We start from the raw sequence: 27,752 nt of genomic DNA on the forward strand, positions 1-27,752 counted from the left end.
TTTGATCGCTGGAGAGCTGTCACACAGACAGCTCTCCAGCGACCAACGATGCCGGTAACCAGGGTAAACATCGGGTTACTAAGCGCAGGGCCGCGCTTAGTAACCCGATGTTTACCCTGGTTACCATCCTAAAAGTAAAAAAAACAAACGCTTCATACTTACCTTCCGCCGTCTGTCCCCGGCGCTCTGCTTCTCTGCACTCCTCCTGCACTGGCAGTGAGCACAGCGGCCGGAAAGCAGAGCGGTGACGTCACCGCTGTGCTTTCCGGCTGGCCGGCGCTCACAGCCAGTGCAGGAAAGCACAGCGCCGGGGACAGACAGCGGAAGGTAAGTATGAAGAGTTTGTTTTTTTTACTTTTAGGATGGTAACCAGGGTAAACATCGGGTTACTAAGTGCGGCCCTGTGCTTAGTAACCCGATGTTTACCCTGGTTACCAGCGAAGACATCGCTGAATCGGTGTCACACACGCCGATCCAGCGATGTCAGTGGGAGATCCAGCGACCAAATAAAGTTCTGGCCTTCTAGCCCCGACCAACGACATCGCAGCAGGATCCTTATCGCTGCTGCCTGTCAAACTGAACGATATCGCTAGCCAGGACGCTGCAACGTCACGGATCGCTAGCGATATCGTTCAGTGTGAAGGTACCTTAAACAGTGTTCACAAGTAGAGACGGTTGCAGTGGGCCCAGACATACATGAAGACTAATTTTCAAAGTCTTGTTTACTGATGAGTGTCGAGAAACCATGAGTGGTCCAGATGGATTGAGTAGTGGATGGTTGGTGGAGACCACAATGTCCCAACAAGGCTGCGATGTCTGCAAGGAGGTGGAGGAGACATGTTTTGGTCCAGAATCACGGGGAAACAGCTGGTAGGGCCATTTAAGGTTCCTGAAGGTGTGAAAATGACCTCTGCAAAGAATATAGAGTTTCTGACTGACAACTTTCTTCCGTGGTATAAAAGCAGAAACCAGGAGCAAAATCATCTTCATGCGGACAATGCCCCATCTCATGCTGCAAAGAATAGTGAGTGATTGGCTGCTATGTTCATAAAAGGAGATAAACTCATGGTGCGGCCGCCATCTTCCCCTGACCTCAACCCTACAGAGAACCTTTGGAGAATCATCCAGCACAAGATCTATGAGGGTGGGAGGCCGTTCACATCAAAACAGCAGCTCTGGGAGGGGAGAATTACAAACAGAAACTCTCCAAAAACTCACAAGTTCAATGGAGGCGAGAATTGTGAAGGTGACAGCAGAGAAGGCTCCGATGTTACATGTAACTTGGCCTGGTAGGAGATTGTGGAGGTAAATGGCTTTTTGTTCAGTGAATGTGACCTCCTAATGCTGCAAATTCCACAAATGAGACTTTTCACTTATTTATATAAAATGTATAGAAATTCTACTGGGCCTAATAATTTAGAGCAGTGCATTGTGGGGTTTTATTCATTGTGGAGATTATACTGTTATCATTGGGAGGTTTCTTCAATAAATTTTGATGTATAATCTAACGGGTGATGACTTATTAGACTGACTCATGTGCACCGACCATTAAGGAAAATCCAAGAAAAATCATCTGCATAATAATTTGGAACATGGTGTATGAGCTCTCCAGTTCATCTGTACTGAACATATACATGTAATAAGTCCTACTGTTACTAATACTTATCAATGCATCTGCTGTTACTGAAGAGAACCCAGGCACCGGGCAGGGCAGGCTCGCCAGGCACCGGGCAGGGCAGGCTCGCCAGGCACCGGGCAGGGCAGGCTCGCCAGGCACCGGGCAGGGCAGGCTCGCCAGGCACCGGGCAGGGCAGGCTCGCCAGGCACCGGGCAGGGCAGGCTCGCCAGGCACCGGGCAGGGCAGGCTCGCCAGGCACCGGGCAGGGCAGGCTCGCCAGGCACCGGGCAGGGCAGGCTCACCTCGCCAGGCACAGGGCAGGCTCACCAGGCACCGGGCAGGGCAGGCTCGCCAGGCACCGGGCAGGGCAGGCTCACCTCGCCAGGCACAGGGCAGGCTCACCAGGCACCGGGCAGGGCAGGCTCGCCTCAGAGCAGCACACTATGAACCATACAGTGACATGTGGCAGAGATATAACCGCAGCCCCGGAAATTTACACGGTGGGATCCATAATAACATGAGGTGGATTCTTCTACCCCAGACACCAGATGGCAGCACCGAGTGTCGGCTGGCTCTAGGATGTGTCGTATATAACCCCGCCACCATGTGATCAGACCAGGGTATACACAGGGACAGGACCCCATATTCCCTCGTCCAGAACACGAGGTGCAGGCTACTTACTCTGCGTCTCCTCGGACGACTCTTCCACATCCGCCTGCAGAGAGGAAACAATCAGCATTAGGGCTCACACGCATCGCCGAGAAAAAAAAAAAAGAAAACATCCAATTCCGGTCCAGAAAAGTGGAAGGAGCGTCACCCAAGCGTCATGAGATTTTAACATGAGATTTTACATAGAGAATTGCTCTGTGAGACAGAGACAACTGAGTGAGCCACAATCAGCGCTTTGCCTCTGGAGTTTACTTCACATGTTTTTTTGTTTTTTTTGTTTTTTTGAATAAATACATTTATTTATTTTTTCTTTAAGGGGGGGGGGGTACAAAATGGTGTGGGATCCCCAACATTTTCATAACCAGCAGAGGGAACGCTGGTGGCTGATATTAATAGCCTAGGAAGGGGTCATGGATACTGCCCTCCCCCCCAAACTAAAAACCATCAGCTCTCAGCCGCCCCAGAAATTGTGCATCCACGAGATGCACCAATTCTGGCACTTAGCCTTGCTCTTCCCACTTGCCCTGAGCAGTGGGGCAAGTGTGGTGATAGTTGGGGGAATTAATGTCACCTTTGTATTGTCAGGTGGCATCAAGCCCTGAGGTTACTAAGATGCCCCCATTACTAACCCCATAGTCACATTGTATGAAAACACAGACACCCAGAAAAAGTCCTTTAATTGAAAGAAAGACACAGACTCCTTTATTAAATATAAATTAAGCCACACTCACGTCATCGCCCTTTCCACTGAAGCCAATGTCTCCTGTAACAGAATTAAAATGAACAACAATATTCCTCACCTGTCCGGAGAGAAGACAATCCATTCATCCTGCTCTGCTACATCTAGATGGCAGGCTGCATTGCTGCATGATGCTACTATACAGCCTGCCCTCCAGCTGTGCGGACATGCTCAGTGTCTCGTGGTGAACTCCTGTCACCTCACTGACGTCACCCTGACCTTGAGAAAGTTCCCACGTTCGTGGTGCCATCAGAAAGGTCCTGGGAGCTCAGAGCCAATGAACTCCCTTCACCTGACTTTAGTGCACTTACACCTTTTTACACGGCGCTCACTGATGTGTGTGAGGTCAAGGGAGTTCAAGGGCTGTGAACGCTCAGGACCTTTCTGACGGCACAGCAAGTGTGTGAACATCCGCAGGCTCGCGGTGACGTCCGTCAGGACAAAGAGTTTACCGCGAGACACTGAGCAGCGGTGGCAGATGCTGCTCAGTGTCTCTGCTGGACGACAAGCTGCCATCTGGCCCCATGGTCCCATCAAGCAACCTGCCACCTGGTCCCAGCATGCAACCTGCCACATGGTCCCAGCATGCAACCTGCCACATGGTCCCAGCATGCAACCTGCCACATGGTCCCAGCATGCAACCTGCCACATGGTCCCAGCATGCAACCTGCCACATGGTCCCAGCATGCAACCTGCCACATGGTCCCAGCATGCAACCTGCCATCTGGCCGCATGGTCCCAGCATGCAACCTGCCATCTGGCCCCATGGTCCCATCATGCAACCTGCCATCTGGCCCCATCATGCAACCTGCCATCTGGCCGCATGGTCCCATCATGCAACCTGCCATCTGGCCCCATCATGCAACCTGCCATCTGGCCGCATGGTCCCATCATGCAACCTGCCATCTGGCCCCATGGTCCCATCATGCAACCTGCCACATGGTCCCAGCATGCAACCTGCCACATGGTCCCAGCATGCAACCTGCCATCTGGCCCCATGGTCCCATCATGCAACCTGCCATCTGGTCCCAGCATGCAACCTGCCACATGGTCCCAGCATGCAACCTGCCACATGGTCCCAGCATGCAACCTGCCACATGGTCCCATCATGCAACCTGCCACATGGTCCCATCATGCAACCTGCCATCTGGCCCCATGGTCCCATCATGCAACCTGCCATCTGGCCCCATGGTCCCATCATGGAACCTGCCATCTGGCCCCATGGTCCCATCATGCAACCTGCCATCTGGCCCCATGGTCCCAGCATGCAACCTGCCATCTGGCCACATGGCCCCATCATGCAACCTGCCATCTGGCCGCATGATCCCATCATGCAACCTGCCATCTGGCCCCATGGTCCCAGCATGCAACCTGCCATCTGGCCGCATGATCCCATCATGCAACCTGCCATCTGGCCGCATGGTCCCAGCATGCAACCTGCCATCTGGCCGCATGGTCCCAGCATGCAACCTGCCATCTGGCCCCATGGTCCCATCATGCAACCTGCCATCTGGCCCCATCATGCAACCTGCCATCTGGCCCCATGGTCCCATCATGCAACCTGCCACATGATCCCAGCATGCAACCTGCCATCTGGCCCCATGGTCCCATCATGCAACCTGCCATCTGGTCCCAGCATGCAACCTGCCACATGGTCCCAGCATGCAACCTGCCATCTGGCCCCATGGTCCCATCATGCAACCTGCCATCTGGTCCCAGCATGCAACCTGCCACATGGTCCCAGCATGCAACCTGCCATCTGGCCCCATGGTCCCATCATGCAACCTGCCATCTGGCCCCATGGTCCCATCATGGAACCTGCCATCTGGCCCCATGGTCCCATCATGCAACCTGCCATCTGGCCGCATGATCCCATCATGCAACCTGCCATCTGGCCCCATGGTCCCAGCATGCAACCTGCCATCTGGCCGCATGGTCCCAGCATGCAACCTGCCATCTGGCCCCATGGTCCCAGCATGCAACCTGCCATCTGGCCGCATGGTCCCATCATGCAACCTGCCATCTGGCCCCATGGTCCCATCATGCAACCTGCCATCTGGCCGCATGGTCCCATCATGCAACCTGCCATCTGGCCCCATGGTCCCAGCATGCAACCTGCCATCTGGCCCCATGGTCCCAGCATGCAACCTGCCATCTGGCCCCATGGTCCCATCATGCAACCTGCCATCTGGCCCCATGGTCCCAGCATGCAACCTGCCATCTGGCCCCATGGTCCCATCATGCAACCTGCCATCTGGCCCCATGGTCCCAGCATGCAACCTGCCATCTGGCCCCATGGTCCCATCATGCAACCTGCCATCTGGCCCCATGGTCCCATCATGCAACCTGCCATCTGGCCCCATGGTCCCATCATGGAACCTGCCATCTGGCCCCATGGTCCCAGCATGCAACCTGCCATCTGGCCCCATGGCCCCATCATGCAACCTGCCATCTGGCCCCATGGTCCCATCATGCAACCTGCCACATGATCCCAGCATGCAACCTGCCATCTGGCCCCATGGTCCCATCATGCAACCTGCCATCTGGTCCCAGCATGCAACCTGCCACATGGTCCCAGCATGCAACCTGCCATCTGGCCCCATGGTCCCATCATGCAACCTGCCATCTGGTCCCAGCATGCAACCTGCCACATGGTCCCAGCATGCAACCTGCCATCTGGCCCCATGGTCCCATCATGCAACCTGCCATCTGGCCCCATGGTCCCATCATGCAACCTGCCATCTGGCCCCATGGTCCCATCATGCAACCTGCCATCTGGCCCCATGGTCCCAGCATGCAACCTGCCATCTGGCCCCATGGTCCCATCATGCAACCTGCCATCTGGCCCCATGGTCCCATCATGGAACCTGCCATCTGGCCGCATGATCCCATCATGCAACCTGCCATCTGGCCCCATGGTCCCAGCATGCAACCTGCCATCTGGCCGCATGGTCCCAGCATGCAACCTGCCATCTGGCCGCATGGTCCCAGCATGCAACCTGCCATCTGGCCCCATGGTCCCAGCATGCAACCTGCCATCTGGCCGCATGGTCCCATCATGCAACCTGCCATCTGGCCCCATGGTCCCATCATGCAACCTGCCATCTGGCCGCATGGTCCCATCATGCAACCTGCCATCTGGCCCCATGGTCCCAGCATGCAACCTGCCATCTGGCCCCATGGTCCCAGCATGCAACCTGCCATCTGGCCCCATGGTCCCAGCATGCAACCTGCCATCTGGCCCCATGGTCCCATCATGCAACCTGCCATCTGGCCGCATGGTCCCAGCATGCAACCTGCCATCTGGCCCCATGGTCCCATCATGCAACCTGCCATCTGGCCCCATGGTCCCAGCATGCAACCTGCCATCTGGCCCCATGGTCCCATCATGCAACCTGCCATCTGGCCCCATGGTCCCATCATGCAACCTGCCATCTGGCCCCATGGTCCCAGCATGCAACCTGCCATCTGGCCCCATGGTCCCATCATGCAACCTGCCATCTGGCCCCATGGTCCCAGCATGCAACCTGCCATCTGGCCCCATGGCCCCATCATGCAACCTGCCATCTGGCCCCATGGTCCCAGCATGCAACCTGCCATCTGGCCCCATGGCCCCATCATGCAACCTGCCATCTGGCCCCATGGTCCCAGCATGCAACCTGCCATCTGGCCCCATGGTCCCATCATGCAACCTGCCATCTGGCCCCATGGTCCCAGCATGCAACCTGCCATCTGGCCCCATGGTCCCATCATGCAACCTGCCATCTGGCCCCATGGTCCCAGCATGCAACCTGCCATCTAGATGTAGCAGAGCTGGACTCGTCCGGGGCAGAGGATCATCATCTTCTTGGCGGAGAAGTGAGGAATGTTGCGGCTTATTGTTTTAATGCTCTTACAGGGGACATGGTCTTCTGTGGCCGGGTGATGACGCGAGAATGGTTTCATTTAGGTTCATTAACCCCATCTTGACATGCCGACACGGCGCCTCAATCTTGGGCCTCCGGCTCTATGTGAGAGCGGACACTCTGCAGCCATGGTTGGCACTAGCACCCATCAGGGCGCTTAACCCCTGTGATGCCGCTGTAAATCCTGCACAACGACATGACGCGGGGATGGAACCGGCCAATCGCGGCTTTCACACGGCAGCTTTTTGCCGTCAGTCTAAATCAGGCAAAAAAAAAAAAAAAGATCTGACGCTTCAGTTTTCATAATTTGCCGGATTTAACTTCACAGCAAAAAACTGAGGTGTAAAAGCAGCAATAGCCGAGAGACCCCCGGGGTGGAGCTCTGGGGCCAGGACTACAACCCCCCACATCTGCCCGGTACCTTGCAGGGTCTCCTCCTCTTCTCCCTCATGAAGGCAGACTCCCAGGACTTCAGCCGACGCTTCACCTCATTATAGCGCTCCATAAGGGACCTGAGGGGACAAAGAACCCCCCAAACATCAGCCGTCACCGGTATAATATCCCCCTCCCCCGGTCACCAGCCATCACCGGTATAATATCCCCCTCCCCCGGTCACCAGCCATCACCGGTATAATATCCCCCTCCCCCGGTCACCAGCCGTCACCGGTATAATATCCCCCTCCCCCGGTCACCAGCCATCACCGGTATAATATCCCCCTCCCCCGGTCATCAGCCGCCACCGGTATAATATCCCCCTCCCCCGGTCATCAGACGTCACCGGTATAATATCCCCCTCCCCCGGTCAGACGTCATCGGTATAATATCCCCCTCCCCCGGTCATCAGCCGCCACCGGTATAATATCCCCCTCCCCCGGTCACCAGCCATCACCGGTATAATATCCCCCTCCCCCGGTCATCAGCCGCCACCGGTATAATATCCCCCTCCCCCGGTCATCAGCCGTCACCGGTATAATATCCCCCTCCCCCGGTCATCAGCCGTCACCAGGCACACTGTATAATATCCCCCTCCCCCGGTCATCAGCCGTCACCAGGCACACTGTATAATATCCCCCTCCCCCGGTCACCAGCCGTCACCGGTATAATATCCCCCTCCCCCGGTCACCAGCCATCACCGGTATAATATCCCCCTCCCCCGGTCATCAGCCGCCACCGGTATAATATCCCCCTCCCCCGGTCATCAGCCGTCATCGGTATAATATCCCCCTCCCCCGGTCATCAGCCGCCACCGGTATAATATCCCCCTCCCCCGGTCATCAGCCGCCACCGGTATAATATCCCCCTCCCCCGGTCATCAGCCGCCACCGGTATAATATCCCCCTCCCCCGGTCATCAGCCGTCACCAGGCACACTGTATAATATCCCCCTCCCCCGGTCATCAGACGTCACCGGTTTAATATCCCCCTCCCCCGGTCACCAGCCATCACCGGTATAATATCCCCCTCCCCCGGTCATCAGCCGTCACCGGTATAATATCCCCCTCCCCCGGTCATCAGCCGTCACCGGTATAATATCCCCCTCCCCCGGTCACCAGCCGTCACCGGTATAATATCCCCCTCCCCCGGTCATCAGCCGTCACCGGTATAATATCCCCCTCCCCCGGTCATCAGCCGCCACCGGTATAATATCCCCCTCCCCCGGTCATCAGCCGTCACCAGGCACACTGTATAATATCCCCCTCCCCCGGTCATCAGCCGTCACCGGTTTAATATCCCCCTCCCCCGGTCATCAGCCGTCAGCGGTATAATATCCCCCTCCCCCGGTCATCAGCCGTCACCAGGCACACTGTATAATATCCCCCTCCCCCGGTCATCAGCCGTCACCGGTACAATATCCCCCTCCCCCGGTCATCAGCCGTCACCAGGCACACTGTATAATATCCCCCTCCCCCGGTCACACTGTATAATATCCCCCTCCCCTGGTCATCAGCCGTCACCGGTATAATATCCCCATCCCCCGGTCATCAGCAGTCACCAGGCACACTGTATAATATCCCCCTCCCCCGGTCATCAGCCGTCACCAGGCACACTGTATAATATCCCCCTCCCCCGGTCATCAGTCGTCACCGGTATAATATCCCCCTCCCCCGGTCATCAGCCGTCACCAGGCACACTGTATAATATCCCCCTCCCCCGGTCATCAGTCGTCACCGGTATAATATCCCCCTCCCCCGGTCATCAGTCGTCACCGGTATAATATCCCCCTCCCCCGGTCATCAGTCGTCACCGGTATAATATCCCCCTCCCCCGGTCATCAGTCGTCACCGGTATAATATCCCCCTCCCCCGGTCATCAGCAGTCACCAGGCACACTGTATAATATCCCCCTCCCCCGGTCACACTGTATAATATCCCCATCCCCCGATCACACTGTATAATATCCCCCTCCCCCGGGCACACTGTATAATATCCCCCTCCCTCGGTCACACTGTATAATATCCCCCTCCCCCGATCACAGTGTATAATATCCCCCTCCCCCGGTCATCAGCCGTCACCGGTATAATATCCCCCTCCCCCGGTCACACTGTATAATATCCCCCTCCCCCGATCACAGTGTATAATATCCCCCTCCCCCGGTCACACTGTATAATATCCCCCTCCCCCGATCACAGTGTATAATATCCCCCTCCCCCGGTCACACTGTATAATATCCCCCTCCCCCGGTCACAGTGTATAATATCCCCCTCCCCCGGTCACAGTGTATAATATCCCCCTCCCCCGGTCATCAGCAGTCACCAGGCACACTGTATAATATCCCCCTCCCCCGGGCACACTGTATAATATCCCCCTCCCTCGGTCACACTGTATAATATCCCCCTCCCCCGATCACAGTGTATAATATCCCCCTCCCCCGGTCATCAGCCGTCACCGGTATAATATCCCCTCCCCCGGTCACACTGTATAATATCCCCCTCCCCCGGTCACACTGTATAATATCCCCCTCCCCCGATCACAGTGTATAATATCCCCCTCCCCCGGTCATCAGCCGTCACCGGTATAATATCCCCCTCCCCCGATCACAGTGTATAATATCCCCCTCCCCCGGTCACACTGTATAATATCCCCCTCCCCCGGTCACACTGTATAATATCCCCCTCCCCCGATCACAGTGTATAATATCCCCCTCCCCCGGTCATCAGCCGTCACCGGTATAATATCCCCCTCCCCCGATCACAGTGTATAATATCCCCCTCCCCCGGTCACACTGTATAATATCCCCCTCCCCCGATCACACTGTATAATATCCCCCTCCCTCGGTCACACTGTATAATATCCCCCTCCCCCGATCACAGTGTATAATATCCCCCTCCCCCGGTCATCAGCCGTCACCGGTATAATATCCCCCTCCCCCGATCACAGTGTATAATATCCCCCTCCCCCGGTCACACTGTATAATATCCCCCTCCCCCGGTCACACTGTATAATATCCCCCTCCCCCGGTCACAGTGTATAATATCCCCCTCCCCCGGTCACAGTGTATAATATCCCCCTCCCCCGGTCATCAGCAGTCACCAGGCACACTGTATAATATCCCCCTCCCCCGGGGACACTGTATAATATCCCCCTCCCCCGGTCACACTGTATAATATCCCCCTCCCCCGATCACAGTGTATAATATCCCCCTCCCCCGGTCATCAGCCGTCACCGGTATAATATCCCCCTCCCCCAGTCACACTGTATAATATCCCCCTCCCCCGGTCACACTGTATAATATCCCCCTCCACCGGTCACACTGTATAATATCCCCCTCCCCCGGTCACACTGTATAATATCCCGCTCCCCCGGTCACAGTGTATAATATCCCCCTCCCCCGGTCACACTGTATAATATCCCCCTCCCCCGGTCACACTGTATAATATCCCCCTCCACCGGTCACACTGTATAATATCCCCCTCCCCCGGTCACACTGTATAATATCCCGCTCCCCCGGTCACACTGTATAATATCCCCTCCCCCGGTCACACTGTATAATATCCCCCTCCCCCGATCACACTGTATAATATCCCCCTCCCCCGGTCACACTGTATAATATCCCCCTCCCCCGGTCACAGTGTATAATATCCCCTCCCCCGGTCACAGTGTATAATATCCCCCTCCCCCGGTCACAGTGTATAATATCCCCTCCCCCGGTCACAGTGTATAATATCCCCCTCCCCCGGTCACAGTGTATAATATCCCCTCCCCCGGTCACAGTGTATAATATCCCCCTCCCCCGGTCACAGTGTATAATATCCCCCTCCCCCGGTCACACTGTATAATATCCCCCTCCCCCGATCACACTGTATAATATCCCCCTCCCCCGGTCACACTGTATAATATCCCCCTCCCCCGGTCACACTGTATATCCCCCTCCCCCGGTCACAATGTATAATATCCCCCTCCCCCGGTCACACTGTATAATATCCCCCTCCCCCGGTCACACTGTATAATATCCCCCTCCCCCGGTCACACTGTATATCCCCCTCCCCCGGTCACACTGTATAATATCCCCCTCCCCCGGTCACACTGTATATCCCCCTCCCCCGGTCACACTGTATAATATCCCCCTCCCCCGGTCACACTGTATAATATCCCCCTCCCCCGGTCACACTGTATAATATCCCCCTCCCCCGGTCACACTGTATAATATCCCCCTCCCCCGGTCACACTGTATAATATCCCCCTCCCCCGGTCACACTGTATAATATCCCCCTCCCCCGGTCACACTGTATAATATCCCCCTCCCCCGGTCACACTGTATAATATCCCCCTCCCCCGGTCACACTGTATATCCCCCTCCCCCGGTCACACTGTATAATATCCCCCTCCCCCGATCACAGTGTATAATATCCCCCTCCCCCGGTCACAGTGTATAATATCCCCCTCCCCCGGTCAGCTATCACCGGGCCCGGTGTACTATGAGGAGAGTAATCCTATCCGGTGACCGGATTCTCCGTGTTACCTGACAGCGCTCGGATTTCCCGGGTTTCTGACGTCCTCGCGCTCCCGTCACCACCGACCAATCAGCTCCGCTCTTCTATAGGCCATTCGCGGCGTGCGGTGATGACGTCAGAGTCATGTGACAGCGACCGACAGACCAGGAAGTGGCCGGAGAATCAGCGACTACCGGAGCCGTCAGCAGCGGTAATGAGACCCGCGGTATAACGTGACCCCCGAGTGTTACCCCCCCCCTCCTCCTGTGTTATCCCCCCCCCCCTCCTCCTGTGTTATCCCCCCCTCCTCCTGTAGTGTCCTCCTGTGTTATCCCCCTCCTCCTCCTCCTGTGTTATCCCCCTCCTCCTCCTGTGTTATCCCCCCTCCTCCTCCTGTGTTATCCCCCCTCCTCCTCCTGTGTTATCCCCCCCCCCTCCTCCTGTGTTATCCCCCCCTCCTCCTGTAGTGTCCTCCTGTGTTATCCCCCTCCTCCTCCTCCTGTGTTATCCCCCTCCTCCTCCTGTGTTATCCCCCTCCTCCTCCTGTGTTATCCCCCCTCCTCCTCCTGTGTTATCCCCCCTCCTCCTCCTGTGTTATCCCCCTCCTCCTCCTCCTGTGTTATCCCCCCTCCTCCTCCTGTAGTGTCCTCCTGTGTTATCCCCCTCCTCCTCCTCCTGTGTTATCCCCCTCCTCCTCCTCCTGTGTTATCCCCCCTCCTCCTCCTGTGTTATCCCCCCTCCTCCTCCTGTGTTATCCCCCTCCTCCTCCTCCTGTGTTATCCCCCCTCCTCCTCCTGTAGTGTCCTCCTGTGTTATCCCCCTCCTCCTCCTCCTGTGTTATCCCCCTCCTCCTCCTCCTGTGTTATCCCCCTCCTCCTCCTCCTGTGTTATCCCCCTCCTCCTCCTGTGTTATCCCCCCTCCTCCTCCTGTGTTATCCCCCCTCCTCCTCCTGTGTTATCCCCCTCCTCCTCCTCCTGTGTTATCCCCCTCCTCCTCCTCCTGTGTTATCCCCCCTCCTCCTCCTGTAGTGTCCTCCTGTGTTATCCCCCTCCTCCTCCTCCTGTGTTATCCCCCCTCCTCCTCCTGTAGTGTCCTCCTGTGTTATCCCCCTCCTCCTCCTCCTGTGTTATCCCCCCTCCTCCTCCTGTGTTATCCCCCTCCTCCTCCTCCTGTGTTATCCCCCTCCTCCTCCTCCTGTGTTATCCCCCTCCTCCTCCTCCTGTGTTATCCCCCCTCCTCCTCCTGTAGTGTCCTCCTGTGTTATCCCCCTCCTCCTCCTGTGTTATCCCCCTCCTCCTCCTGTGTTATCCCCCTCCTCCTCCTGTGTTATCCCCCTCCTCCTCCTGTGTTATCCCCCCTCCTCCTCCTGTGTTATCCCCCCTCCTCCTCCTGTAGTGTCCTCCTGTGTTATCCCCCTCCTCCTCCTCCTGTGTTATCCCCCTCCTCCTCCTCCTGTGTTATCCCCCTCCTCCTCCTCCTGTGTTATCCCCCTCCTCCTCCTGTGTTATCCCCCCTCCTCCTCCTGTAGTGTCCTCCTGTGTTATCCCCCTCCTCCTCCTCCTGTGTTATCCCCCTCCTCCTCCTCCTGTGTTATCCCCCCTCCTCCTCCTGTAGTGCCCTCCTGTGTTATCCCCCTCCTCCTCCTGTGTTATCCCCCTCCTCCTCCTCCTGTGTTATCCCCCTCCTCCTCCTCCTGTGTTATCCCCCTCCTCCTCCTCCTGTGTTATCCCCCCTCCTCCTCCTGTAGTGCCCTCCTGTGTTATCCCCCCTCCTCCTCCTGTGTTATCCCCCTCCTCCTCCTCCTGTGTTATCCCCCTCCTCCTCCTCCTGTGTTATCCCCCTCCTCCTCCTCCTGTGTTATCCCCCCTCCTCCTCCTGTAGTGTCCTCCTGTGTTATCCCCCTCCTCCTCCTCCTGTGTTATCCCCCTCCTCCTCCTCCTGTGTTATCCCCCTCCTCCTCCTCCTGTGTTATCCCCCTCCTCCTCCTCCTGTGTTATCCCCCCTCCTCCTCCTGTAGTGTCCTCCTGTGTTATCCCCCTCCTCCTCCTGTGTTATCCCCCTCCTCCTCCTGTGTTATCCCCCCTCCTCCTCCTGTGTTATCCCCCTCCTCCTCCTGTGTTATCCCCCCTCCTCCTCCTGTGTTATCCCCCCTCCTCCTCCTGTAGTGTCCTCCTGTGTTATCCCCCTCCTCCTCCTCCTGTGTTATCCCCCTCCTCCTCCTCCTGTGTTATCCCCCTCCTCCTCCTCCTGTGTTATCCCCCTCCTCCTCCTCCTGTGTTATCCCCCCTCCTCCTCCTGTAGTGTCCTCCTGTGTTATCCCCCTCCTCCTCCTCCTGTGTTATCCCCCTCCTCCTCCTCCTGTGTTATCCCCCCTCCTCCTCCTGTAGTGCCCTCCTGTGTTATCCCCCTCCTCCTCCTGTGTTATCCCCCTCCTCCTCCTCCTGTGTTATCCCCCTCCTCCTCCTCCTGTGTTATCCCCCCTCCTCCTCCTCCTCCTGTGTTATCCCCCTCCTCCTCCTCCTGTGTTATCCCCCTCCTCCTCCTCCTGTGTTATCCCCCTCCTCCTTCTGTAGTGTCCTCCTGTTATCCCCCTCCTCCTCCTCCTGTGTTATCCCCCTCCTCCTTCTGTAGTGTCCTCCTGTGTTATCCCCCTCCTCCTCCTCCTGTGTTATCCCCCTCCTCCTCCTCCTGTGTTATCCCCCCTCCTCCTCCTGTGTTATCCCCCCTCCTCCTCCTGTAGTGTCCTCCTGTGTTATCCCCCTCCTCCTCCTCCTGTGTTATCCCCCTCCTCCTCCTCCTCCTCCTGTGTTATCCTCCTCCTCCTCCTCCTGTGTTATCCCCCTCCTCCTCCTCCTGTGTTATCCCCCCTCCTCCTCCTGTAGTGTCCTCCTGTGTTATCCCCCTCCTCCTCCTTCTGTGTTATCCCCCTCCTCCTTCTCCTGTGTTATCCCCCTCCTCCTCCTGTAGTGTCCTCCTGTGTTATCCCCCCCTCCTCCTGTAGTGTCCTCCTGTGTTATCCCCCCCCTCCTCCTGTAGTGTCCTCCTGTTATCCCCCCCTCCTCCTGTAGTGTCCTCCTGTGTTATCCCCCCTCCTCCTGTAGTGTCCTCCTGTGTTATCCCCCTCCTCCTCCTCCTGTGTTATCCCCCTCCTCCTCCTCCTGTGTTATCCCCCCTCCTCCTGTAGTGTCCTCCTGTGTTATCCCCCTCCTCCTCCTCCTGTGTTATCCCCCTCCTCCTCCTGTAGTGTCCTCCTGTGTTATCCCCCCCTCCTCCTGTAGTGTCCTCCTGTGTTATCCCCCCCTCCTCCTCGTGTTATCCCCCTCCTCCTCCTGTAGTGTCCTCCTGTGTTATCCCCCCTCCTCCTGTAGTGTCCTCCTGTGTTATCCCCCCTCCTCCTCCTGTAGTGTCCTCCTGTGTTATTCCCCCTCCTCCTGTAGTGTCCTCCTGTGTTATCCCCCCTCCTCCTCCTGTAGTGTCCTCCTGTGTTATCCCCCCTCCTCCTCCTGTAGTGTCCTCCTGTGTTATCCCCCCTCCTCCTCCTGTGTTATCCCTCCTCCTCCTGTAGTGTCCTCCTGTGTTATCCCCCTCCTCCTCCTGTAGTGTCCTCCTGTGTTATCCCCCCTCCTCCTCCTGTGTTATCCCCCCTCCTCCTGTAGTGTCCTCCTGTGTTATCCCCCCTCCTCCTCCTGTGTTATTCCCCCTCCTCCTCCTGTAGTGTCCTCCTGTGTTATCCCCCCCTCCTCCTCCTGTAGTGTCCTCCTGTGTTATCCCCCCTCCTCCTCCTGTAGTGTCCTCCTGTGTTATCCCCCCTCCTCCTCCTGTAGTGTCCTCCTGTGTTATCCCCCCTCCTCCTCCTGTAGTGTCCTCCTGTGTTATCCCCCCCTCCTCCTGTAGTGTCCTCCTGTGTTATCCCCCCTCTTCCTCCTGTAGTGTCCTCCTGTGTTATCCCCCCTCCTCCTCCTGTAGTGTCCTCCTGTGTTATCGTCCCCCCTCCTCCTCCTGTAGTGTCCTCCTGTGTTATCCCCCCTCCTCCTCCTGTAGTGTCCTCCTGTGTTACCCCCCCCTCCTGTAGTGTCCTCCTGTGTTATCCCCCTTCCTCCTCCTGTGTTATCCCCCCTCCTCCTCCTGTAGTGTCCTCCTGTGTTATCCCCCCCCTCCTCCTGTAGTGTCCTCCTGGGTTATCCCCCCTCCTCCTCCTGTAGTGTCCTCCTGTGTTATCCCCCCTCCTCCTCCTGTGTTATCCCCCTCCTCCTCCTGTGTTATCCCCCCTCCTCCTCCTGTGTTATCCCCCCTCCTCCTCCTGTGTTATCCCCCTCCTCCTCCTCCTGTGTTATCCCCCCTCCTCCTCCTGTAGTGTCCTCCTGTGTTATCCCCCTCCTCCTCCTCCTGTGTTATCCCCCTCCTCCTCCTCCTGTGTTATCCCCCCTCCTCCTCCTGTGTTATCCCCCCTCCTCCTCCTGTGTTATCCCCCTCCTCCTCCTCCTGTGTTATCCCCCCTCCTCCTCCTGTAGTGTCCTCCTGTGTTATCCCCCTCCTCCTCCTCCTGTGTTATCCCCCTCCTCCTCCTCCTGTGTTATCCCCCTCCTCCTCCTCCTGTGTTATCCCCCTCCTCCTCCTGTGTTATCCCCCCTCCTCCTCCTGTGTTATCCCCCCTCCTCCTCCTGTGTTATCCCCCTCCTCCTCCTCCTGTGTTATCCCCCTCCTCCTCCTCCTGTGTTATCCCCCCTCCTCCTCCTGTAGTGTCCTCCTGTGTTATCCCCCTCCTCCTCCTCCTGTGTTATCCCCCTCCTCCTCCTCCTGTGTTATCCCCCTCCTCCTCCTCCTGTGTTATCCCCCTCCTCCTCCTCCTGTGTTATCCCCCCTCCTCCTCCTGTAGTGTCCTCCTGTGTTATCCCCCTCCTCCTCCTGTGTTATCCCCCTCCTCCTCCTGTGTTATCCCCCTCCTCCTCCTGTGTTATCCCCCTCCTCCTCCTGTGTTATCCCCCCTCCTCCTCCTGTGTTATCCCCCCTCCTCCTCCTGTAGTGTCCTCCTGTGTTATCCCCCTCCTCCTCCTCCTGTGTTATCCCCCTCCTCCTCCTCCTGTGTTATCCCCCTCCTCCTCCTCCTGTGTTATCCCCCTCCTCCTCCTGTGTTATCCCCCCTCCTCCTCCTGTAGTGTCCTCCTGTGTTATCCCCCTCCTCCTCCTCCTGTGTTATCCCCCTCCTCCTCCTCCTGTGTTATCCCCCCTCCTCCTCCTGTAGTGCCCTCCTGTGTTATCCCCCTCCTCCTCCTGTGTTATCCCCCTCCTCCTCCTCCTGTGTTATCCCCCTCCTCCTCCTCCTGTGTTATCCCCCTCCTCCTCCTCCTGTGTTATCCCCCCTCCTCCTCCTGTAGTGCCCTCCTGTGTTATCCCCCCTCCTCCTCCTGTGTTATCCCCCTCCTCCTCCTCCTGTGTTATCCCCCTCCTCCTCCTCCTGTGTTATCCCCCTCCTCCTCCTCCTGTGTTATCCCCCCTCCTCCTCCTGTAGTGTCCTCCTGTGTTATCCCCCTCCTCCTCCTCCTGTGTTATCCCCCTCCTCCTCCTCCTGTGTTATCCCCCTCCTCCTCCTCCTGTGTTATCCCCCTCCTCCTCCTCCTGTGTTATCCCCCCTCCTCCTCCTGTAGTGTCCTCCTGTGTTATCCCCCTCCTCCTCCTGTGTTATCCCCCTCCTCCTCCTGTGTTATCCCCCTCCTCCTCCTGTGTTATCCCCCTCCTCCTCCTGTGTTATCCCCCCTCCTCCTCCTGTGTTATCCCCCCTCCTCCTCCTGTAGTGTCCTCCTGTGTTATCCCCCTCCTCCTCCTCCTGTGTTATCCCCCTCCTCCTCCTCCTGTGTTATCCCCCTCCTCCTCCTCCTGTGTTATCCCCCTCCTCCTCCTCCTGTGTTATCCCCCCTCCTCCTCCTGTAGTGTCCTCCTGTGTTATCCCCCTCCTCCTCCTCCTGTGTTATCCCCCTCCTCCTCCTCCTGTGTTATCCCCCCTCCTCCTCCTGTAGTGCCCTCCTGTGTTATCCCCCTCCTCCTCCTGTGTTATCCCCCTCCTCCTCCTCCTGTGTTATCCCCCTCCTCCTCCTCCTGTGTTATCCCCCCTCCTCCTCCTCCTCCTGTGTTATCCCCCTCCTCCTCCTCCTGTGTTATCCCCCTCCTCCTCCTCCTGTGTTATCCCCCTCCTCCTTCTGTAGTGTCCTCCTGTTATCCCCCTCCTCCTCCTCCTGTGTTATCCCCCTCCTCCTTCTGTAGTGTCCTCCTGTGTTATCCCCCTCCTCCTCCTCCTGTGTTATCCCCCTCCTCCTCCTCCTGTGTTATCCCCCCTCCTCCTCCTGTGTTATCCCCCCTCCTCCTCCTGTAGTGTCCTCCTGTGTTATCCCCCTCCTCCTCCTCCTGTGTTATCCCCCTCCTCCTCCTCCTCCTCCTGTGTTATCCTCCTCCTCCTCCTCCTGTGTTATCCCCCTCCTCCTCCTCCTGTGTTATCCCCCCTCCTCCTCCTGTAGTGTCCTCCTGTGTTATCCCCCTCCTCCTCCTTCTGTGTTATCCCCCTCCTCCTTCTCCTGTGTTATCCCCCTCCTCCTCCTGTAGTGTCCTCCTGTGTTATCCCCCCCTCCTCCTGTAGTGTCCTCCTGTGTTATCCCCCCCCTCCTCCTGTAGTGTCCTCCTGTTATCCCCCCCTCCTCCTGTAGTGTCCTCCTGTGTTATCCCCCCTCCTCCTGTAGTGTCCTCCTGTGTTATCCCCCTCCTCCTCCTCCTGTGTTATCCCCCTCCTCCTCCTCCTGTGTTATCCCCCCTCCTCCTGTAGTGTCCTCCTGTGTTATCCCCCTCCTCCTCCTCCTGTGTTATCCCCCTCCTCCTCCTGTAGTGTCCTCCTGTGTTATCCCCCCCTCCTCCTGTAGTGTCCTCCTGTGTTATCCCCCCCTCCTCCTCGTGTTATCCCCCTCCTCCTCCTGTAGTGTCCTCCTGTGTTATCCCCCCTCCTCCTGTAGTGTCCTCCTGTGTTATCCCCCCTCCTCCTCCTGTAGTGTCCTCCTGTGTTATTCCCCCTCCTCCTGTAGTGTCCTCCTGTGTTATCCCCCCTCCTCCTCCTGTAGTGTCCTCCTGTGTTATCCCCCCTCCTCCTCCTGTAGTGTCCTCCTGTGTTATCCCCCCTCCTCCTCCTGTGTTATCCCTCCTCCTCCTGTAGTGTCCTCCTGTGTTATCCCCCTCCTCCTCCTGTAGTGTCCTCCTGTGTTATCCCCCCTCCTCCTCCTGTGTTATCCCCCCTCCTCCTGTAGTGTCCTCCTGTGTTATCCCCCCTCCTCCTCCTGTGTTATTCCCCCTCCTCCTCCTGTAGTGTCCTCCTGTGTTATCCCCCCCTCCTCCTCCTGTAGTGTCCTCCTGTGTTATCCCCCCTCCTCCTCCTGTAGTGTCCTCCTGTGTTATCCCCCCTCCTCCTCCTGTAGTGTCCTCCTGTGTTATCCCCCCTCCTCCTCCTGTAGTGTCCTCCTGTGTTATCCCCCCCTCCTCCTGTAGTGTCCTCCTGTGTTATCCCCCCTCTTCCTCCTGTAGTGTCCTCCTGTGTTATCCCCCCTCCTCCTCCTGTAGTGTCCTCCTGTGTTATCGTCCCCCCTCCTCCTCCTGTAGTGTCCTCCTGTGTTATCCCCCCTCCTCCTCCTGTAGTGTCCTCCTGTGTTACCCCCCCCTCCTGTAGTGTCCTCCTGTGTTATCCCCCTTCCTCCTCCTGTGTTATCCCCCCTCCTCCTCCTGTAGTGTCCTCCTGTGTTATCCCCCCCCTCCTCCTGTAGTGTCCTCCTGGGTTATCCCCCCTCCTCCTCCTGTAGTGTCCTCCTGTGTTATCCCCCCTCCTCCTCCTGTAGTGTCCTCCTGTGTTATCCCCCTCCTCCTCCTGTGTTATCCCCCCTCCTCCTCCTGTAGTGTCCTCCTGTGTTATCCCCCCTCCTCCTCCTGTAGTGTCCTCCTGTGTTATCCCCCCTCCTCCTCCTCCTGTAGTGTCCTCCTGTGTTATCCCCCCTCCTCCTCCTCCTGTAGTGTCCTCCTGTGTTATCCCCCCTCCTCCTGTAGTGTCCTCCTGTGTTATCCCCCTCCTCCTGTAGTGTCGTCCTGTTATCCCCCCTCCTCCTCCTGTAGTGTCCTCCTGTGTTATCCCCCCGCCCCCTCCTGTAGTGTCCTCCTGTGTTATCCCCCTCCTCCTCCTGTAGTGTCCTCCTGTGTTATCCCCCCTCCTCCTCCTGTAGTGTCCTCCTGTGTTATCCCCCCTCCTCCTCCTGTAGTGTCCTACTGTGTTATCCCCCTTCTCCTCCTGTGTTATCCCCCCTACTCCTCCTGTAGTGTCCTCCTGTGTTATCCCCCCTCCTCCTCCTGTAGTGTCCTCCTGTGTTATCCCCCCTCCTCCTCCTGTAGTGTCCTCCTGTGTTATCCCCCCTCCTCCTCCTGTAGTGTCCTCCTGTGTTATCCCCCTCCTCCTCCTGTAGTGTCCTCCTGTGTTATCCCCCCTCCTCCTCCTGTAGTGTCCTCCTGTGTTATCCCCCCTCCTCCTCCTGTGTTATCCCCCCCTCCTCCTGTAGTGTCCTCCTGTGTTATCCCCCTCCTCCTCCTGTAGTGTCCTCCTGTTATCCCGTAGTGTCCTCCTGTGTTATCCCCCCTCCTCCTCCTGTAGTGTCCTCGTGTTATCCCCCCTCCTCCTCCTGTAGTGTCCTCCTATGTTATCCCCCCTCTTCCTCCTGTAGTGTCCTCCTGTGTTATCCCCCCTCCTCCTCCTGTAGTGTCCTCCTGTGTTATCCCCCCTCCTCCTCCTGTAGTGTCCTCCTGTGTTATCCCCCCTCTTCCTCCTGTAGTGTCCTCCTGTGTTATCCCCCCTCCTCCTCCTGTAGTGTCCTCCTGTGTTATCCCACCCTCCTCCTGTAGTGTCCTCCTGTGTTATCCCCCCTCCTCCTTCTGTGTTATCCCCCCTCCTCCTGTAGTGTCCTCCTGTGTTATCCCCCTCCTCCTCCTGTGTTATCCCCCCTCCTCGTGTTATCCCCCCTCTTCCTGTAGTGTCCTCCTGTGTTATCCCCCTCCTCCTGTGTTATCCCCCCTCCTCCTCCTGTGTTATCCCCCCTCCTCCTCCTGTTATCCCCCCTCCTCCTCCTGTTATCCCCCCTCCTCCTGTGTTATCCCCCCTCCTCCTCCTGTGTTATCCCCCTCTCCTCCTGTGTTATCCCCCTCCTCCTCCTGTTATCCCCCCTCCTCCTCCTGTGTTATCCCCCCTCCTCCTCCTGTGTTATCCCCCCTCCTCCTCCTCCTGTGTTATCCCCCCTCTCCTCCTGTTATCCCCCCTCCTCCTGTGTTATTCCTCCTCCTGTGTTATCCCCCCTCCTCCTCCTGTGTTATCCCCCCTCCTCCTCCTCCTCCTGTGTTATCCCCCCTCTCCTCCTGTGTTATCCCCCCTCCTCCTCCTCCTGTGTTATCCCCCTCCTCCTCCTCCTGTGTTATCCCCCTCCTCCTCCTGTAGTGTCCTCCTGTGTTATCCCCCTCCTCCTCCTCCTGTTATCCCCCTCCTCCTCCTCCTGTGTTATCCCCCTCCTCCTCCTGTGTTATCCCCCTCCTCCTCCTCCTGTGTTATCCCCCCTCCTCCTCCTGTAGTGTCCTCCTGTGTTATCCCCCTCCTCCTCCTCCTGTGTTATCCCCCTCCTCCTCCTCCTGTGTTATCCCCCTCCTCCTCCTCCTGTGTTATCCCCCTCCTCCTCCTGTAGTGTTATCCCCCCCCTCCTCCTCCTCCTGTGTTATCCCCCTCCTCCTCCTCCTGTGTTATCCCCCTCCTCCTCCTCCTGTGTTATCCCCCTCCTCCTTCTGTAGTGTCCTCCTGTTATCCCCCTCCTCCTCCTCCTGTGTTATCCCCCTCCTCCTTCTGTAGTGTCCTCCTGTGTTATCCCCCTCCTCCTCCTGTGTTATCCCCCTCCTCCTCCTCCTGTGTTATCCCCCCTCCTCCTCCTGTGTTATCCCCCCTCCTCCTCCTGTAGTGTCCTCCTGTGTTATCCCCCTCCTCCTCCTCCTGTGTTATCCCCCTCCTCCTCCTCCTCCTCCTGTATTATCCCCCCTCCTCCTCCTGTAGTGTCCTCCTGTGTTATCCCCCTCCTCCTCCTCCTGTGTTATCCCCCTCCTCCTTCTCCTGTGTTATCCCCCTCCTCCTCCTGTAGTGTCCTCCTGTGTTATCCCCCCCTCCTCCTGTAGTGTCCTCCTGTGTTATCCCCCCCCCTCCTCCTGTAGTGTCCTCCTGTTATCCCCCCCTCCTCCTGTAGTGTCCTCCTGTGTTATCCCCCCTCCTCCTGTAGTGTCCTCCTGTGTTATCCCCCTCCTCCTCCTCCTGTGTTATCCCCCTCCTCCTCCTGTAGTGTCCTCCTGTGTTATCCCCCCCTCCTCCTGTAGTGTCCTCCTGTGTTATCCCCCCCTCCTCCTCGTGTTATCCCCCTCCTCCTCCTGTAGTGTCCTCCTGTGTTATCCCCCCCCTCCTCCTCGTGTTATCCCCCTCCTCCTCCTGTAGTGTCCTCCTGTGTTATCCCCCTCCTCCTCCTGTAGTGTCCTCCTGTGTTATTCCCCCTCCTCCTGTAGTGTCCTCCTGTGTTATTCCCCCTCCTCCTGTAGTGTCCTCCTGTGTTATCCCCCCTCCTCCTCCTGTAGTGTCCTCCTGTGTTATCCCCCCTCCTCCTCCTGTAGTGTCCTCCTGTGTTATCCCCCCTCCTCCTCCTGTGTTATCCCTCCTCCTCCTGTAGTGTCCTCCTGTGTTATCCCCCTCCTCCTCCTGTAGTGTCCTCCTGTGTTATCCCCCCTCCTCCTCCTGTGTTATTCCCCCTCCTCCTCCTGTAGTGTCCTCCTGTGTTATCCCCCCTCCTCCTCCTGTAGTGTCCTCCTGTGTTATCCCCCCCTCCTCCTCCTGTAGTGTCCTCCTGTGTTATCCCCCCTCCTCCTCCTGTAGTGTCCTCCTGTGTTATCCCCCCCTCCTCCTCCTGTAGTGTCCTCCTGTGTTACCCCCCCTCCTCCTCCTGTGTTATCCCCCCTCCTCCTCCTGTAGTGTCCTCCTGTGTTATCCCCCCCTCCTCCTCCTGTAGTGTCCTCCTGTGTTATCCCCCCCTCCTCCTCCTGTAGTGTCCTCCTGTGTTACCCCCCCTCCTCCTCCTGTGTTATCCCCCCTCCTCCTCCTGTAGTGTCCTCCTGTGTTATCCCCCCCTCCTCCTCCTGTAGTGTCCTCCTGTGTTATCCTCCCTCCTCCTCCTGTGTTATCCCCCCTCCTCCTCCTGTTATCCCCCCTCCTCCTCCTGTAGTGTCCTCCTGTGTTATCCCCCCTCCTCCTGTAGTGTCCTCCTGTGTTATCCCCCCTCCTCCTCCTGTGTTATCCCCCCTCCTCCTCCTGTGTTATCCCCCCTCCTCCTCCTCCTGTAGTGTCCTCCTGTGTTATCCCCCTCCTCCTCCTCCTGTGTTATCCCCCTCCTCCTCCTCCTGTGTTATCCCCCTCCTCCTCCTCCTGTGTTATCCCCCCTCCTCCTCCTGTAGTGTCCTCCTGTGTTATCCCCCTCCTCCTCCTCCTGTGTTATCCCCCTCCTCCTCCTCCTGTGTTATCCCCCCTCCTCCTCCTGTGTTATCCCCCCTCCTCCTCCTGTAGTGTCCTCCTGTGTTATCCCCCTCCTCCTCCTCCTGTGTTATCCCCCTCCTCCTCCTCCTGTGTTATCCCCCTCCTCCTCCTCCTGTGTTATCCCCCCTCCTCCTCCTGTAGTGTCCTCCTGTGTTATCCCCCTCCTCCTCCTCCTGTGTTATCCCCCTCCTCCTCCTCCTGTGTTATCCCCCTCCTCCTCCTGTGTTATCCCCCCTCCTCCTCCTGTAGTGTCCTCCTGTGTTATCCCCCTCCTCCTGTGTTATCCCCCTCCTCCTCCTCCTGTGTTATCCCCCTCCTCCTCCTCCTGTGTTATCCCCCTCCTCCTCCTCCTGTGTTATCCCCCTCCTCCTCCTCCTGTGTTATCCCCCTCCTCCTCCTCCTGTGTTATCCCCCTCCTCCTCCTCCTGTGTTATCCCCCTCCTCCTTCTGTAGTGTCCTCCTGTTATCCCCCTCCTCCTCCTCCTGTGTTATCCCCCTCCTCCTTCTGTAGTGTCCTCCTGTTATCCCCCTCCTCCTCCTCCTGTGTTATCCCCCTCCTCCTTCTGTAGTGTCCTCCTGTGTTATCCCCCTCCTCCTCCTCCTGTGTTATCCCCCTCCTCCTCCTCCTGTGTTATCCCCCTCCTCCTCCTCCTGTGTTATCCCCCCTCCTCCTCCTGTAGTGTCCTCCTGTGTTATCCCCCTCCTCCTCCTCCTGTGTTATCCCCCTCCTCCTCCTCCTCCTGTGTTATCCCCCTCCTCCTCCTCCTGTGTTATCCCCCTCCTCCTCCTCCTCCTGTGTTATCCCCCTCCTCCTTCTCCTGTGTTATCCCCCTCCTCCTCCTGTAGTGTCCTCCTGTGTTATCCCCCCCTCCTCCTGTAGTGTCCTCCTGTGTTATCCCCCCCTCCTCCTGTAGTGTCCTCCTGTGTTATCCCCCCCTCCTCCTGTAGTGTCCTCCTGTTATCCCCCCCCTCCTCCTGTAGTGTCCTCCTGTGTTATCCCCCCTCCTCCTGTAGTGTCCTCCTGTGTTATCCCCCCTCCTCCTCCTCCTGTGTTATCCCCCTCCTCCTCCTCCTGTGTTATCCCCCTCCTCCTCCTCCTGTGTTATCCCCCTCCTCCTCCTGTAGTGTCCTCCTGTGTTATCCCCCCCTCCTCCTGTAGTGTCCTCCTGTGTTATCCCCCCCCTCCTCCTCGTGTTATCCCCCTCCTCCTCCTGTAGTGTCCTCCTGTGTTATCCCCCCTCCTCCTGTAGTGTCCTCCTGTGTTATCCCCCCTCCTCCTCCTGTAGTGTCCTCCTGTGTTATTCCCCCTCCTCCTGTAGTGTCCTCCTGTGTTATCCCCCCTCCTCCTCCTGTGTTATCCCTCCTCCTCCTGTAGTGTCCTCCTGTGTTATCCCCCTCCTCCTCCTGTAGTGTCCTCCTGTGTTATCCCCCCTCCTCCTCCTGTAGTGTCCTCCTGTGTTATCCCCCCTCCTCCTCCTGTAGTGTCCTCCTGTGTTATCCCCCCTCCTCCTCCTGTAGTGTCCTCCTGTGTTATCCCCCCTCCTCCTCCTGTAGTGTCCTCCTGTGTTATCCCCCCTCCTCCTCCTGTGTTATCCCTCCTCCTCCTGTAGTGTCCTCCTGTGTTATCCCCCCTCCTCCTCCTGTAGTGTCCTCCTGTGTTATCCCCCCTCCTCCTCCTGTGTTATCCCCCCTCCTCCTGTAGTGTCCTCCTGTGTTATCCCCCCTCCTCCTCCTGTAGTGTCCTCCTGTGTTATCCCCCCCTCCTCCTGTAGTGTCCTCCTGTGTTATCCCCCCTCTTCCTCCTGTAGTGTCCTCCTGTGTTATCCCCCCTCCTCCTCCTGTAGTGTCCTCCTGTGTTATCGTCCCCCCTCCTCCTCCTGTAGTGTCCTCCTGTGTTATCCCCCCTCCTCCTCCTGTAGTGTCCTCCTGTGTTACCCCCCCCCTCCTGTAGTGTCCTCCTGTGTTATCCCCCTTCCTCCTCCTGTGTTATCCCCCCTCCTCCTCCTGTAGTGTCCTCCTGGGTTATCCCCCCTCCTCCTCCTGTAGTGTCCTCCTGTGTTATCCCCCCTCCTCCTCCTGTAGTGTCCTCCTGTGTTATCCCCCTCCTCCTCCTGTGTTATCCCCCCTCCTCCTCCTGTAGTGTCCTCCTGTGTTATCCCCCCTCCTCCTCCTGTAGTGTCCTCCTGTGTTATCCCCCTCCTCCTCCTCCTGTAGTGTCCTCCTGTGTTATCCCCCCTCCTCCTCCTCCTGTAGTGTCCTCCTGTGTTATCCCCCCTCCTCCTGTAGTGTCCTCCTGTGTTATCCCCCCTCCTCCTGTAGTGTCGTCCTGTTATCCCCCCTCCTCCTCCTGTAGTGTCCTCCTGTGTTATCCCCCCGCCCCCTCCTGTAGTGTCCTCCTGTGTTATCCCCCTCCTCCTCCTGTAGTGTCCTCCTGTGTTATCCCCCCTCCTCCTCCTGTAGTGTCCTCCTGTGTTATCCCCCCTCCTCCTCCTGTAGTGTCCTACTGTGTTATCCCCCTTCTCCTCCTGTGTTATCCCCCCTACTCCTCCTGTAGTGTCCTCCTGTGTTATCCCCCCTCCTCCTCCTGTAGTGTCCTCCTGTGTTATCCCCCCCTCCTCCTCCTGTAGTGTCCTCCTGTGTTATCCCCCCTCCTCCTCCTGTAGTGTCCTCCTGTGTTATCCCCCTCCTCCTCCTGTAGTGTCCTCCTGTGTTATCCCCCCTCCTCCTCCTGTAGTGTCCTCCTGTGTTATCCCCCCTCCTCCTCCTGTGTTATCCCCCCCTCCTCCTGTAGTGTCCTCCTGTTATCCCCCTCCTCCTCCTGTAGTGTCCTCCTGTTATCCCCCCTCCTTCTCCTGTAGTGTCCTCCTGTGTTATCCCCCCTCCTCCTCCTGTAGTGTCCTCGTGTTATCCCCCCTCCTCCTCCTGTAGTGTCCTCCTGTGTTATCCCCCCTCTTCCTCCTGTAGTGTCCTCCTGTGTTATCCCCCCTCTTCCTCCTGTAGTGTCCTCCTGTGTTATCCCCCCTCCTCCTCCTGTAGTGTCCTCCTGTGTTATCCCCCCTCTTCCTCCTGTAGTGTCCTCCTGTGTTATCCCCCCTCCTCCTCCTGTAGTGTCCTCCTGTGTTATCCCACCCTCCTCCTGTAGTGTCCTCCTGTGTTATCCCCCCTCCTCCTCCTGTAGTGTCCTCCTGTGTTATCCCACCCTCCTCCTGTAGTGTCCTCCTGTGTTATCCCCCCTCCTCCTGTGTTATCCCCCCTCCTCCTCCTGTGTTATCCCCCCTCCTCCTGTGTTATCCCCCCTCCTCCTGTAGTGTCCTCCTGTGTTATCCCCCTCCTCCTGTGTTATCCCCCCTCCTCCTCCTGTGTTATCCCCCCTCCTCCTCCTGTGTTATCCCCCCTCCTCCTCCTGTGTTATCCCCCCTCCTCCTCCTGTGTTATCCCCCCTCCTCCTCCTGTGTTATCCCCCCTCCTCCTCCTGTGTTATCCCCCCTCCTCCTCCTCCTGTGTTATTCCCCCTCTCCTCCTGTTATCCCCCCTCCTCCTGTGTTATCCCTCCTCCTCCTCCTGTGTTATCCCCCCTCCTCCTCCTGTGTTATCCCCCCTCCTCCTCCTCCTGTGTTATCCCCCCTCCTCCTCCTGTGTTATCCCCCCTCCTCCTCCTCCTGTGTTATCCCCCTCCTCCTCCTCCTGTTATCCCCCTCCTCCTCCTCCTGTGTTATCCCCCCTCCTCCTCCTGTAGTGTCCTCCTGTGTTATCCCCCTCCTCCTCCTCCTGTGTTATCCCCCTCCTCCTCCTCCTGTGTTATCCCCCTCCTCCTCCTCCTGTGTTATCCCCCCTCCTCCTCCTGTAGTGTCCTCCTGTGTTATCCCCCTCCTCCTCCTCCTGTGTTATCCCCCTCCTCCTCCTCCTGTGTTATCCCCCTCCTCCTCCTCCTGTGTTATCCCCCTCCTCCTCCTCCTGTGTTATCCCCCTCCTCCTCCTGTAGTGTTATCCCCCCTCTTCCTCCTCCTCCTGTGTTATCCCCCTCCTCCTCCTCCTGTGTTATCCCCCTCCTCCTCCTCCTGTGTTATCCCCCTCCTCCTTCTGTAGTGTCCTCCTGTTGTCCCCCTCCTCCTCCTTCTGTGTTATCCCCCTCCTCCTTCTGTAGTGTCCTCCTGTGTTATCCCCCTCCTCCTCCTCCTGTGTTATCCCCCTCCTCCTCCTCCTGTGTTATCCCCCTCCTCCTCCTCCTGTGTTATCCCCCCTCCTCCTCCTGTAGTGTCCTCCTGTGTTATCCCCCT

General features: G+C 57.7%; 2 protein-coding genes across 4 annotated transcripts in view; one reads left to right on the forward strand and one right to left on the reverse strand.

Moving 5' to 3' along the window:
- Nucleotides 1-11,963, reverse strand: part of RECQL4 (RecQ like helicase 4) — a 266,482-nt gene extending 254,519 nt beyond the window's left edge. For both annotated transcript variants that reach the window (XM_069760352.1, XM_069760351.1), the window contains exons 1-3: nucleotides 11,890-11,963; nucleotides 7,353-7,443; nucleotides 2,300-2,333 (exon numbers count right to left, since the gene is read on the reverse strand). In XM_069760352.1, coding sequence (XP_069616453.1) covers nucleotides 2,300-2,333; nucleotides 7,353-7,436 — 118 coding nt within the window. In that variant the 5' untranslated portion in view covers nucleotides 7,437-7,443; nucleotides 11,890-11,963. The remainder of the gene's footprint in view (nucleotides 1-2,299; nucleotides 2,334-7,352; nucleotides 7,444-11,889) is intronic.
- A 17-nt stretch (nucleotides 11,964-11,980) lies between these two features.
- The window catches only part of VPS28 (VPS28 subunit of ESCRT-I), a 156,953-nt gene continuing 141,181 nt past the window's right edge, over nucleotides 11,981-27,752 (forward strand). For both annotated transcript variants that reach the window (XM_069760353.1, XM_069760354.1), the window contains exon 1: nucleotides 11,981-12,071. The gene's annotated coding sequence lies outside the window, so the exon portion shown is untranslated. The remainder of the gene's footprint in view (nucleotides 12,072-27,752) is intronic.

This window comes from Ranitomeya imitator, chromosome 3, assembly GCF_032444005.1.
Source record: "Ranitomeya imitator isolate aRanImi1 chromosome 3, aRanImi1.pri, whole genome shotgun sequence".
Classification (NCBI taxonomy): Eukaryota; Metazoa; Chordata; class Amphibia; order Anura; family Dendrobatidae; genus Ranitomeya; species Ranitomeya imitator.